We start from the raw sequence: 14,060 nt of genomic DNA on the forward strand, positions 1-14,060 counted from the left end.
TCAGATGGAGGAAGCGGCGTAGAATTAATGTTACATTGTTTCTGTTCATGAAACCAAACTGAGGCAGAATAACATCAAAAACAAAAATCACCAAAAGTTACGATCAGCCTTTAAAATCTGTGAATCCAGAGGAAGATCACAGTTATCTTTGACTTCAATTGGATTCTGCATAATAGACGGGGAAGCTGTACCAAAACAGTGCATTATGTGAAATGTAGGTAATTTAAAGTTAAAGTTTGACCTTTTAGGGCTATAAACTGGGATATCTATGGAGACCTCCTTTGAATTAGTGCTATCTGTTCAAACATTTAAATAATCTACAAGTTCTCAATGTAAAGATCATTTCAAAGTTTTGCCCCTGAGCTCTCTGCTGGGCTCATTACCAATCTTCACAGCTCTCTACGTTCTGCTTCTTCAAATGTTGCTGCTTCGGTTCGTTTGCGGCGCAGAGGGAAAACACGGCACCTTTGCGTGACTTCCACTTCTACAGGCTGTAGCCTATCGTGTATGACTGTCCGTCATCATTACTTTCTTGTAAAAACACAACAAGGAGGGGGTCGCAGAGGACAGACTTAGCTTCCCTTTGAGTGCTGCCTCACCTTTAACCTCTCACGGGGGAAAGAGATAAACAGAAGGGGGGAGACAACTAAGCTTCAGTGACTTTTAATGACGGGCCCAGTTTGGGTTAGAACAGCAATGCTGTCATCACGCAGAGACGAGATAAGATTAGGCCTCATCAGACAAGGGAAGGAGAAGTTTAAGCTTCTGGTGTTTGGTTTTGCTCTGCATTCATCTGTGTACTGTGAGCATAGATGAGCACTCATAAATATGTCCAGTGTGTAAGCTTTAGGTGAAATGTTTCACCCATTTTTTCCCACTTGGTCAAACAAAAAATACATTTAAAATCATTATGATGCTGCTGTGTTTCGATCAGATTGAGTCAGATTAAATTTGACCAGTTTTCTTTTTTATTTGATATTTTTCATATCTTATTACTCATAAAACTTGACCGAAACACAGTAAGGTGTAGGGCAGTGTAAGGCTTTTATTTTCTTGGAAGGAAGTGACTTTGTCATCGACTTTTTGTCAATTTTATTCATCTTTTTCAATCCCAGCGTCCTGTTTTTTTAGGGACTGAGACATGTATCTTTAATGACACCTGAAGGCCACCATAGGTTCTCCTAAATGCTTTACGGGGAAAGGGTGAGGTAACATATTAAGCTGCAACATAAAATGTCGCCAAAAGGTGTCGTTAAATCCTCCACACTGTACCTTTAAGCACTAACATTAGATCTTTCTGCAGTGACTGTTCATCGCTTCTGAACAAAATTCTTTTTTTTTGTTTGTTTGTTTTTTTTACCTCTGCAGTCCCGAGCAACTTTGTCATTAAAATTCACTTTCCATAACCCTCATTTCATTCCTGTCACCCGGTGATCCACAAAACCAAAACACCTCAGCCGTCATTAAAAGCTAAATCCGTTCCATTCACTCGTCACAGCCTCTTCAATTAGGCCAATAAAAACAATGAGTGACGACAACAGTTATAAGGACAGAAGGCGGGCAGGGCTTTCTTTTTTTTTTAGCTAGCATGGATTTGTAAAGCGCAGTCATGCGGCTGAACACTTAATAAGCCTCCCATTCTTTTCAAATATGTGCCAATAGTTCTGGACTCTGCAGACCCCTGAGAAGGTTCTTGTCCAGTAACACGCACACAAAAAGCCCGACATGCACACTGATCCCCAATTCAGGAGGAAAATGCCCCGTTTAGTGTGAGAATGGAAGGGAGACGCCTTCACGGGCGGCTGACTACGCTTTGGCAAAGGGCCTCTGTAGCACTTAGCCAGACAAAAATAAGGCCATACAGATAGAGGTATACCTCAATGAGCACTTGCTTAATCTGCAAGGTCATTAGGATACTTGAAATACTCATTAGCATCATTCTCATGAACATAGATGGCGAGGGATTTTTCAGCAGTGGTAAAGAAAAGAGGAAAAAAAAGCACATGATTTGTGGACTTCTGGGAAATATTGGGGTGACAGTCCGGGAGGGAGGAGGGGCATTGTGGGATAGTTTGACATTTGGAGTCTCTGGGTCATTCAGTCGTAATGAGGCGCTCGCGGTCGGACCAAAGTATTGCCCCGGTGCTCAACTCTCCCTGACTCATCGCCAAGCCACATGACAGTTTAGTTTAGTTGTGGTCAGACTAATCATGTAGCGGCGAGTTGATTCATCTCTAATGGAAAGTAATTAACAAGATGGGGCCATATGGACAATCCTGATGTGTGTTAGCATATTTATGTAAGCTCTATATTAATAGACATTAATATAGTACATTAAATATTACAGATGGCTAAACTGGAAGAGCTATAAAGATTGTAAAATTACCAGGTTCAATATTAGTACTTTTCATATAAGTTACATGTATTATACATATATTGCCAACACTCTCTGTCAAACTGCAATTACTATTAGCTTTTCAGATGTCAGCAAACTATTCTGGAAAAGAAATAACACTGTTTTGTAGCCACTTTGCAGCAGGTATCACCATAGTGTATGAAGTCACATTCGGCAGATATTAATCAGTGTGAGTACATTTACAATAAATTTTTTTTTTTTTTACAAATTGAAGTCCGATACTTCATCTCCTTCAAGCTTGTTTTGGATAAAAATGAGTTCATTGCTCCATTGCTGCACATGCTCCATGACACAGTAGTCCTCTAATTTGTTATATAAAATTATTCTTTTAGTCTTTGGAGTGTTGACAATTCGTTTTATTGTCGCGCAATTGTTTTGTTTTGTTTAGTTTTGTTACTCTGATTTATTTATTTATTAAGTACTGTGTTGTTGTGCTGTTGTGCTATTCCCAAAATAATTGCCAGTCCTTATGAAGTTGAAGCTAAATTTAGAACCAAAAAAGATGCTACATTCAAGGTTTGAAGGTATCGTTAAAATAACTCAAATGTTTGTATATACAGGCCTTATTTTGCCTCGACCAAATATCCAAACCTAGTTTAGAATGAATCAGAACACTGTGAGTGTAAGTAAAGTGTGTCTGTTCTGTGTCTTTCACCCTGACGCGCTCATAGAGGGCAGACCTGTGTTTACTGAAGTTGTCAGAGGCTTTTCCTTCACTTGTCACCCCAGTGATGAAGCACATGTGCGTGACTGCTCGGCACCTTCAGAATTGCCCTGGGCAGTCGCCTCTGTTCCTCTGCTTCCCTCAGCAGTTCACAGCATTGATTCAGGGAGGAAGATAAGCGCTGTAGGTGCTGTAAAAGGTGCACAGCATTCCCATTGTCCTAAATACATGCACTAATCATGGATATAAATCAAAATAATTGTCCCTTTCATGCACACTTCGTGTTAACGTACGACATCACATCCACACACATCTTATTCGGATTTGCCCCTTTCTGTTCTGCTCTGCTCTGAATGTGAGAAACGGTGCTGGAGTCAGTTCACCGAGAGAGTTCACCGCTCTACCAGGCTGGGACTTTGTGAGGTAACTAAACCTTTAGTATCTGAGCAAATCATCACCTGTACACACCTTCCTGAGCTCCTCCCTGACCTCCATGCTCATTCACACGCAATGAGCAATTGAGCTGTCTGTCAAGTGGGAAGGGAAACTGCAAGTGAAACCGAACTTGCTCACAATGAGGAGCTTAATGGGGCCCGAGGCAGCTCGGGGGCCACTGTGTGGGGCCCACTGACCCAATATAGTTTGTAAACTCTCACAGTTCATCACTTTAGGGCACTTTATTCAGATTTTATTCAAACAGAGGGAAAAATGTAACTTTGGTCAGGATTGATCTTTCTGAATATCATGCCTTCTTTTACTGTTTTGTTTTTCTTTTACAATACATACTCACACTCACACTCACACACAGACACAAACACATATGTATATATATACATATATATATATATATATATATATATATATATATAATTAAATAAATAATTGCTTCATTTCTGCAAATGCTCCATGATGCTCCTAAAATGTTACATATTAGTCCTTCAATTTCTTTTAAATTATTTATAAGAACAGTTTGCATCAATCAGCAAAAAGCTGCCAGTCTAATCATTTTTAAATTAAAGTTGTTTATTTAAAAAATATATATTTTATATAGTTTTCCCATTTTGGTAAAAACTGTAGAATTACAGGATCTTGTGATAGTGATTAAGTTGCAGCTTTAATGAATAGAAAAATAGAAGACACTCTTTTTTCCCTCTCCAGTCTCGCTCACAGTAAGGTCACCAAACAAAAGAGTTAAACAGAAATTCTTCTTGCGTAACAAAAGTCAGTCTTATGACCATGGTATATGTTCAGGATCAGTCGTGCGTGGGGTCAGGTCTAATAACTGGGTCGTGCAGAGGAGCCTGGGAGCAGTTGTTCATTCACTAACTTGTCTCCACCCTCACCGATCCACTTACATCCACAGTGAAGGAGGATCTCACTCTGTCACCTTGTTTCCAAGGCTTCATCGGGAGGAGGAGGTTGAGTGGAAGGCCCTCATTCAGTAAGTAGAATTCATGTGTACTTTATTTAATATCGTTATAAATTCAAACAATGAAGAAATTTTGTTTGTTTTACTTTAATTTTAAATAATGCCATTTTTTCACTATGATAAACATAATGTGGTTTAAAGCCTAAAGCTAAATTTAAAGCGCACAAATGTTGTGTTGTAGAAATGGAAATAATCACGTATTAATGAGATGCAGGGGATTTTATTTATTTATATATATATATATATATATATATATATATATATATATATATATAAATGGGTTATAAATGATATACATACATATATACATATATAGTAATATTATATAATAAAAACAATATGGGTGTTGGAGTGCTTCGATATTTGTGCATGACTCTGAAGATACACAAGTCATATTATTATCACAAAATCTCTAAACACGACGTTATTATTATTGTTTTTATATACATTAGTTGATAATAAACTAATCATCAGTATATACTAAAATCAAGTGTGTGGCGATAAAGTGTCTGTCCGAATGTGAGGTTATCACCTCACCTCACCGTCATCGATCTGAGACGCTGTCCGCGGTGCTGAAGCTGCAGAATCCCCGACCCGAGCAGACCCGAGCAGATCCGAGCAGAAGACCGAATCCCCGATTCTGACAGAGACAACACAACATGAAAAAACAACAACATTTTAAACAGATGCTTCTCCACTTGATGATTCGGTCTCTGTTCCCGCGATAAGTAAATATAATCACATGAATTCTAAACGTGTTTGCAGAGTCTGTCTCTGTCCCGCAGGACAACAGCTGAAATCTGAGCCGCATCCTATTATTTATGTCATACAGTTTGAACTCTGGTGACGGTGAAACCTCCTCCCCGCGGGCGGAAACACACGTTCTTACAAGCACTTTAACTGCGAGCCATAATTGCTGAGGAAGCAATAATCACAAAAACTTCTAAAGCCGGTACTGAGTTATTATTATTATTGTTATTATTATTATTATTGTTGTTGTTGTTGTTGTTGTTACCATTATCATTATTATTATTATTATTATTATTATTATTATCACTACTAGTATCTGATATTTTAAGTGCATGCTCACGTGGGATAAATATATGTTACAACATAAACAACAACTACAATAATAACAATAAACACTGCAGTATAATAGTAATGATACTGATAATAATATATTATAAAACAAAGTAGTGGTAAATCTTGTATTTACGTATTTATTTTAATAATCAAAAACTTGATATGTCAACTTCAAAATGACTGTATAAAAAACATTTCTATCTCACTGAAATTATTTTTTTTAATTATTACACATTTTAATTGAGAATTAATGGTATTGGCCTCAGAAAAAAGGATCATTTAAAAAATAATAATAATAATTTAAAGGGGACCCTGGTTAGAGAGAAAATAAATAGAATAGAAGAGAATATAAATATGTAAAGAAGCGCATGGTAAGTCATTATCACAAAAAACATCTGTAAAAACATATTAACTTATTAATGTTCTGTCTGCGCAAAGAAAATAGCAGGTGTTTGAGCACCACCTGCGGTCTGACTGCTCAAAATCCTCTAGACAAACACAAAAAGTTTGCGTAACGGTGCTGATAAAAAGTCCTTTATTATAAGAAACCACGTGAGTTTACTCGTCTTAGATTTGCACAAGTGAAACTTGAACACTCTCGTCTTCAGTAAACGCCTGCTGTGTGTGTCAGCTCGTGAGGGAGGTAGAAGTGGATGGAGGAGGAGGAGGAGGAGGAGAGGAGGAGGTGATGGTGGGAGCGCGCGGTGACACCCTCTGCAGCAAACCTGCCCACTGTAATAACAAGGCTCCGGCACAAGCACACGGCGCTGATGGGTGGTGATGCTGCTTCTGTGTGGGGATAAAGTGACTTGACTCGGCGCTGTGGCGCTTCACAGCGTGGGCAGGCTGCGGACAGAGCGCAAACACACACACACACACACACACACACGCTGCTGTGGATGCAGCGCACTCCGTGAATAACTGTGGTTTTACATGATCTGATTAAGGAATATATATTTTTTTTTAGAAAGATATCGTAACATTTTAAGGATAAATTGAGTGTCTTTTTAATTGTATTCTTTTCTTTTTTGGGGGAAGCTATTTTGAGAAAACCTCTAAGGCCGATGAATCGAGGACATAAATAGGTATTTAATCACTTATCTTTTGATTCAAATTTGGTTTATTTTTAGCAGAACTGCACACCTCACTCTGTATGTATAGAATATGTGTGTGTGTTGAACACATAAATATATATATGGGCACATTTTCCCTGCAGGATCCCTGACTATGGACGTGACTCTGGATCCTGAGACTAAACCGGCGGCTCTCCGCGCTCTCCTGGTGGCATGCGTGACTCTGTTGTTGTCGCTCCACCTGTGGCGGTGGCTGCGGGAGCGCTCGTTGCCCGGTTTGCCTGGTCCTCCTGTCTGGCCGCTCATCGGAAACGCTGCGCAACTTGGCAGCGCACCGCACTTGTACTTTGCGCGCATGGCGAAGAAATACGGCAACGTGTTCCAGATCAAACTAGGCTGTCGGGTCGTGGTGGTGCTGAACGGCGACTCCATCAAACAGGCGCTCGTCAGGCAGGGACCCGACTTTGCCGGCAGACCGGACTTCACCTCGTTCCAGTACATCTCCAACGGGAACGGCGTCGCGTTCACCACAATCACGGACAGGTGGAAGGTGCACCGCAAAGTGGCGCAGTCCACCGTGCGGATGTTTTCTACGGGGAACCCGCACACCAAGAGGACATTTGAGCATCACATCCTGTGCGAGTTCAAAGAGCTGCTGCAGCTGTTTGTGGGGAAAACGCAGGAGCAGCGATATTTCCAGCCTATGACTTATCTGGTGGTTTCCACGGCGAATATAATGAGCGCGGTGTGCTTTGGGAAGAGGTACGCCTATGACGACAAAGAGTTTCAGCAGGTGGTGGGCAGGAATGACCAGTTCACGCAGACAGTGGGATCAGGCAGCCTCGTGGACGTGATGCCCTGGCTCCAATACTTCCCCAACCCCATAAAAACAATGTTTGACAACTTCAAAAGCCTCAACGTGGAGTTCGCCATGTTCATCCAAGATAAAGTCATCGAACACAGGAAGACAATCCAGTCGAGCACCATCAGGGACATGACAGATGCTTTCATTGTGGCCATGGAGCAAGTGAGAGACAAAACAGGAATTTTCGCAGAGAAGGACTTTGTTACTTCCACTGTTGGGGATGTATTTGGAGCAAGTCAGGACACACTGTCGACTGCTCTGCAGTGGATCATCCTTGTACTTATCAAGTAAGTAAGTTTTCCTATTATTCACCTGGGCTATTAAACATAAAGACTCAACATGGCCAGAATATAAACTGTAATAAGACAATGAATCAGGCAGCTCTGGCTGTCTACACTTGAGGAAGTTTAGTAGCATTTGTGTTATGTAACAGTCCTGTGTGTGTGTGTGTGTGTGTGTGTGTGCTGGCTGCGTATTGAAAATGTCAAGAGCAGATTTTTACCAAAGCAGAGTTTGTTTTCTTATCTGCCCTGATTGTTTAATCCCATCAGTACCTGGGATGAGCTATGCAGCACCTGAGTGACTTTAAATGCAGATGAAGAAATTCCCCTCATGCAGAACTTTTCAGTAATTGTGAAAACTGCTGGGGCATGCAGGGATGAATAGAACTGCACCCTTTTGTATTCTTCTCACTGGATGTCAGAATTCTTAGCTTACTAGTTGATCACCTTCATTAAAGGGACTCTATGTAAGACTATTCATGTATTTTTTATTAACAGATCATAATGTGAGATGATTAAATGCCTTTGCCTGCATCGTCAAGTAGATTGTAGACTTAAATGGAGTCAGATATTCTGTAAAAGATGTGATGTTGTGCATCGACGTCTGTCCGGCCGTTATCAAAGCAGTAAATAGCAAGTGTGTTGTTAAAGTTTGTGCAAGAATGGAGTGTGTTAATATCAACAAATGATGAAAGCAAAAGCATAAAAAGCAAAACTTAGGTTTATCAAGCATAGGAGAAAGCAACACCAAGCGCAGACTAGACTCTTAGTTAACTCTATTAAAGGGGACATATTATGCTAAATCAACTTTTTAACCATTTCAATACTTATATTTGGGACTCTGGAGGTCCTACCAGTCGCCGAAGTGTGGAAAAAGAATACTCAGTCATGTTTTCGTGGTCCCCCTTAGTGTAAGTATAGGCGATAAAACACTCGATGTTGATTTCCCGGCGCATTATGACGGCAGCATGCGCATTTCCCCGCAAATGTTACCGTCCCACCAGTAAGTTTACTTTGAGAGCTCCACCTTAGCTCCACCTTGTCCCTATAAAATGCGAGAGTGCAGGCGAGGGAGGAAGAGCGGTATTATGTCAACGCGGAGGGACAAGTGTGCTGTTGGTGGCTGCACAGTGGAGCACAGTGTTTTACAGAGGATTTTATATATGAAGCTAATGTGCCGGATAAAGTCAGCAAACGTGTGTTCGCACCACTTCGCATCAGACTGCGGCCAGCGGTCGCCGTATTTAGTCAGTGTCCGTATTCCAACGACGTACAAACACACACATTGTTAAGAAAAGGTCACATAGAGCTCATAACTGACCATTCTGACACGTCCTAATTAAAAATATTTGTTCAGTACGTCCTCCATGACCGCAGCACAGACTCAGTCTGATACAGTCACATACAGCGGCAGTTTATGCAGCTCGCCGCTCGCCGCTGGCGATCAGTGGTGCTGTCCCTAAGTGTTTTTAACTGATTTACAGTTCGGCAGTGTTCGGCTTGATCCTTGTGTCGGACGTCTCTTCCTGTGACGGCACTCTCGCTGTTTTCTGCGCACGCTGCCATGTTGATATTGTCAGAACTAGTGGAGGGAGGGGGAGAGGAATGAAGCGGAGGGAACAGGATCTGAGCAAGTGAGCGAAGTAAAAAGGACAAATCAGAAATCCCCTGGAAGAAGTGGGTGTGTGTTTGCTTGTGTCTCATTTGCATATAAAGGGACCATGCACAAAACCGAGCGTTCTGAAAGGGGCGGGTTTAGCAGGGTTATTGAACTGCTATGGTGCTTCATCCTTATGATATTTTGACCAAAGCATGTCACAGACATGTTCATTAGGACACCAGGGAACTATTTTAATGGGGGAAATAGGGTATAATATGTCTCCTTTAAGTTTGCTTACAGCTGTCACGAGCTCCACAAGCACAAGCATAGCAAAGAAGGTCAGTTACGGCCGCACATGTCACTATAGAAAACTGTTTGTGGGAACTATAGGAAGCAAATTCACCTGGAGACTAGCCATTACCAGTTTTACCACATTCACCTAAAACAAAACTCACCTGTTGATGCAGGTATCCTGAGATGCAGCTACGTCTCCAGCAGGAAGTGGACAGGGTGGTGGGTCGCGGCCGGCTGCCCTCCATCGATGACCAGACGCAGCTGTCTTACATCATGGCCTTCATCTACGAGCTGATGCGCTTCACGAGCTTCGTCCCTCTCACGATCCCTCACTCCACGACCACAGACACCTCCATCATGGGCCACACCATACCAAAGAACACAGTCATCTTCATAAACCAGTGGTCCCTCAACCACGATCCAGCAGTGTGGCCCAACCCCGAGAGGTTTGACCCAGAGCGGTTCGTGGATGAGCAGGGTGCTCTGAACAAAGACAAGACCAGCAAAGTGCTCATCTTCTCACTGGGTAAGCGGCGCTGCATTGGTGAGGACTTGTCCAAGCTTCAGCTGTTCCTTTTCACGGCGCTCATCACCCACCAGTGCACTATCACCGCAGACCCGGCCATGCCGCCAAAATTATATGACTATAACTACGGCCTGACACTGAAACCTCAGGCCTTCTCTATAGCTGTGTCTCTGCGTGGACCAATGTCACTGCTGGAGGAAGTTACCAAGTCCTCAGCAGACTCCAAAACACAAAACTAAGAAAAGACTCAAAAGGACTACAGTTCATGTTTGCCATGGGCAAAAGAAAACTGTATTTATAAGCTAAAACTCTTCTCTACTTTGTTTTACATACTGAACACTGATTACTGATAACACTGATTGTTTGTTGCGTCGAGTGCTGCAGTCACGGTCTTACATACCAGTCACTCAAAGCAAATGTGCAAAGTATCCTTTTGTTGTTATTTTGTTAGTTATAAGAATATGTAGAAGAAACCTTCAAAATCGGACAATACATTTATCCTGATCAACTAGACCACTACATGTTATTTGATGGAGTCCAGTAAACCTACAACTCTAATGACAAATGAAAAGGCATAAGACATAAGATCATGTTCAGCGAGTAAGACAATAACACAGAGTTCAGTTTGAAAGGTCAGAAAAGCAGCGCATAAGCAAAGCAAAGCTCCCTTTTCCTCAGAAGAAATGTTAGAATTCCTGCTCTACTGTTGAAACGACTACTGAAATTGTCTTTTGTTTCGTTTCTGTGCTTCAGTCAAGGCATAAAACTACTGCACGGTGTAACAGAAAGAATCCAAGAAATACCCCAAATACAAACAATAAATGATCCTTACCTCGAAATATTTATTGTGGAATTAAAGTGAGATTGGTGAAATAAGAAAAGCTGTGACTTCGAACAATCACACACGGATATTTCATCATCATGTTTGCATTGATGCCGCTGATGCCTTAAACTCACAATAAACCTCAATAAACACGTCCAACAGAAAGTCAAAAACTTCTTTTCTTCTTTTAACCCATTTGACACTGATGCCAGGCCGATCGGTCAGTGCTGATTACAACTACATTTCTAACAGTCTCGCTGTGAACTCCTAAAAACGAACTTGGCATCTTGCCTCGTCAGGTGGGAACAAAGGGAAGTGTTTGGGAGATCCCTTTCCCCACACAGCATTTTATCTCACTCTGCCAGAACATCCTGTACTTGATCAGTGAGAGGCAGCCAAGCAAGACAACTTTCAGAGTGCGTGACAAATACAGAACTACAGCAGATGATTGCTGATAGGGCTCTTCCCACACCCTCTCTCTCTCTCTGTTTTTTTTGTTTATTTTTTTTTAAAAAACAAAAACCCTATAGAACCTATAGAAATAAAACTGAAGACTAAATTGTGCCAGTGAAGTCATATGTGGCAACAATCAAGTTTTGGGAATGGAAGAAAAACAAAAAAGCACCTCTTTAAAAACCTTTGTTTTTGCACCTCTTTAATTTAAAATGGAGTCAACACAAAATGAGCTAAGGAAAAGAAAAAAGAAGAAAAGAACCGCTTACAGTGTCATAACGGTCATAACACGATTGTCTCAGTGGGATAATGACCAGGGTTATGATTGAGAGAGAACTGCTACTTTATTGTCACCTATGCAGAGGTACAGCGAAATTACGATATTGCAGACAATATCAGGCTGCAGGCTTTATTGCTTTTTTGTTACAGGAAGCTGCACACACACTCTGCAAATTATGGAAATGAAAAAAAAAAACAACATCAAACCACAAACATCCAAGACACATGCTGTTTTTTTTAAAAAAAAACATTGCAGAGTTGCACATTAAAGCAGGTGCATGTTGTGTGTGTTTGGCAGTCCTGTGTCATTACAGCTTAGACCTGTCATGGACCGCATTAACAAGATTAGTGTGAATCTCTCTATTTAAGCTTGTATTCCTGCGCTGGCCGAGGATAAAACGAGCAGTCGTGTAGCACATAATACACCAGCTCTATCAGCTGTTGAGTGCAAGTTATGTAACCAGAGGTCGTTAAGATTAGACTTTGAATGGAAGAACATATGAAGATCTGCATGAAGGTTAGGAACACTGTGCAGATAAGTACATTCAGAGGGCTGGCTACTGGCTGCTGAGAGCGACTGAGCTCAGGAATGGAAAAATAGTTTGTAGAAATAGTTCATAGAAGGGCTGAAGTCAACACTATGTTATTTCAATCCTGTGCAGGGGCATATCAAGACACTTTGGGGACCTATAAGCCCCTGGGGTCCCTGCATTGTTAAACACAGAAAGTGTTGCTAGGAAAGTGTGATAGGAACACAAGTCGTATTTTTATGCGACAGTCACTGTCTCACCGTCCAAGACATGATCTCTCTGTTTCTGCTTTGTTCCATTGTCCTCTCAGTACCAGTAAATGTAAACAACTTCTCTCTTCAAATCCATCCATCATCTAAATGAGGAAAAAGGAGATCGGATACAAACTAACAAGCTGACACCACAAGTCAGGATCACTTAATGTAAAATGGCGAGCGAAATAGCCACACTGTAGGTGTGTGGTTATGAATGAGTATTCATTTGAAAAGCTACATGACTTGTAAAGTTTTGTCGAGCGTCATTTTTTATAAAAAGTGATAAGATGGTTACCAATAATAGAGTGGACACAGATAACCGCCTGCTTTGAAACCTCTTTTGCAACATGGTCAAGACCAGGGGAGTATTCTGAAGCACGATTAAGGGAAAGTCTCGCTTATTTAGATAATTCTGGCTCCGTTCCATCACTGTGGCTTAAATGAACCATTGCCCAGTTACCACAGTAACATATGGTGGTGAACAAGTCTCCTTTAGACCAGGCTAACTGTCGAGCTTTGTGTAGCTTAACCTCAAAGAATGTCCGTAAGTTGGAAACAAACTCCCAAAAGATGGATTCTGCACTCACGCTACTCACGTCATGTAATAGAAATAATACGGCCAATTAAAATCACATCTCAGCATTTTCATTTTCAAAGCCTAGCGATACTGCAAATGTTAATCATTAAAGTGGAAACAGAAATAAAAAAAAAAAGAGTCTCATTCCACAAAGACCCACCCTACTCTCCCTCTCTCTGATTGGTTGGTTAATTAAGGTCAGGGCTATTCAGCCTGCACAGTGAGACCTAAACATGCAGGAAGAGTCAAAAGGAGAATCATGATTAGTTTTATCTGCATGAATGTTCTCTGTAATGAAATAGAAGAGTGATACATGTAGGAGATAGAGTTTGCAGTATTTATATAAAACTGACTTTAACTGCTCATGTCTCCTCACTCTATCTTTTCTATAATGTACCACAGGAGGGCGCAGTTTCGCACTCAAAAGGAAGACCCCCTTTTTTCATGTTTTTTCTTAAAAATAAAAACTTAAGACTTTATCGTGGTCAGCATCACACTGAGCTGTTTTAATTGATGAGGTAATACATTTTATAAGTTCCGTGATATGAATTAAAAAAGAATCACATAATTGCTCGTGTTGCGTTTTCATTCCAGTGTTTTTTTGTTGATGTAATGATAGAATTATAAATGTCTCTGTATTTTCTGCCTATAACTCACTTTGAATTGCCCTATGTATGAATGGTGATATATAAATATACTGTGCCTTGCCTTTTATATTGTAAACCCCTAGTATTTTTAATTTCCCCCGTTTGCTTTTCAGTAGCTTTGCATTTCTTAAATGTCCCAGGTGCACAAAATAAAGTCTGTCTTTTATCAGCGTCAATAAGAAGACGATGAGATGCGTTGGTGAAACAACTTGAAGCTTAATTTGGAAGAAGGTGCGTGTTTGAGTCTGACTTTTTGGGTGGGTCTG

The 14,060-nt window shown here is 40.9% G+C and overlaps 1 protein-coding gene across 1 annotated transcript; it reads left to right on the forward strand.

Annotated features, from left to right (window-relative positions):
- Positions 1-6,284: 6,284 nt before the first annotated feature.
- On the forward strand, positions 6,285-11,219 carry LOC122781479 (cytochrome P450 1B1). The gene is made up of 3 exons (XM_044045162.1): positions 6,285-6,677; positions 6,809-7,817; positions 9,879-11,219. Exons 2-3 carry the CDS (start codon positions 6,820-6,822, stop codon positions 10,468-10,470), a joined length of 1,590 nt encoding a protein of 529 aa, XP_043901097.1. The 5' UTR covers positions 6,285-6,677; positions 6,809-6,819; the 3' UTR covers positions 10,471-11,219.
- Positions 11,220-14,060: the final 2,841 nt, after the last annotated feature.

The sequence above is a fragment of the Solea senegalensis genome, linkage group LG15 (assembly GCF_019176455.1).
Source record: "Solea senegalensis isolate Sse05_10M linkage group LG15, IFAPA_SoseM_1, whole genome shotgun sequence".
In the NCBI taxonomy this organism is placed as follows: domain Eukaryota; kingdom Metazoa; phylum Chordata; class Actinopteri; order Pleuronectiformes; family Soleidae; genus Solea; species Solea senegalensis.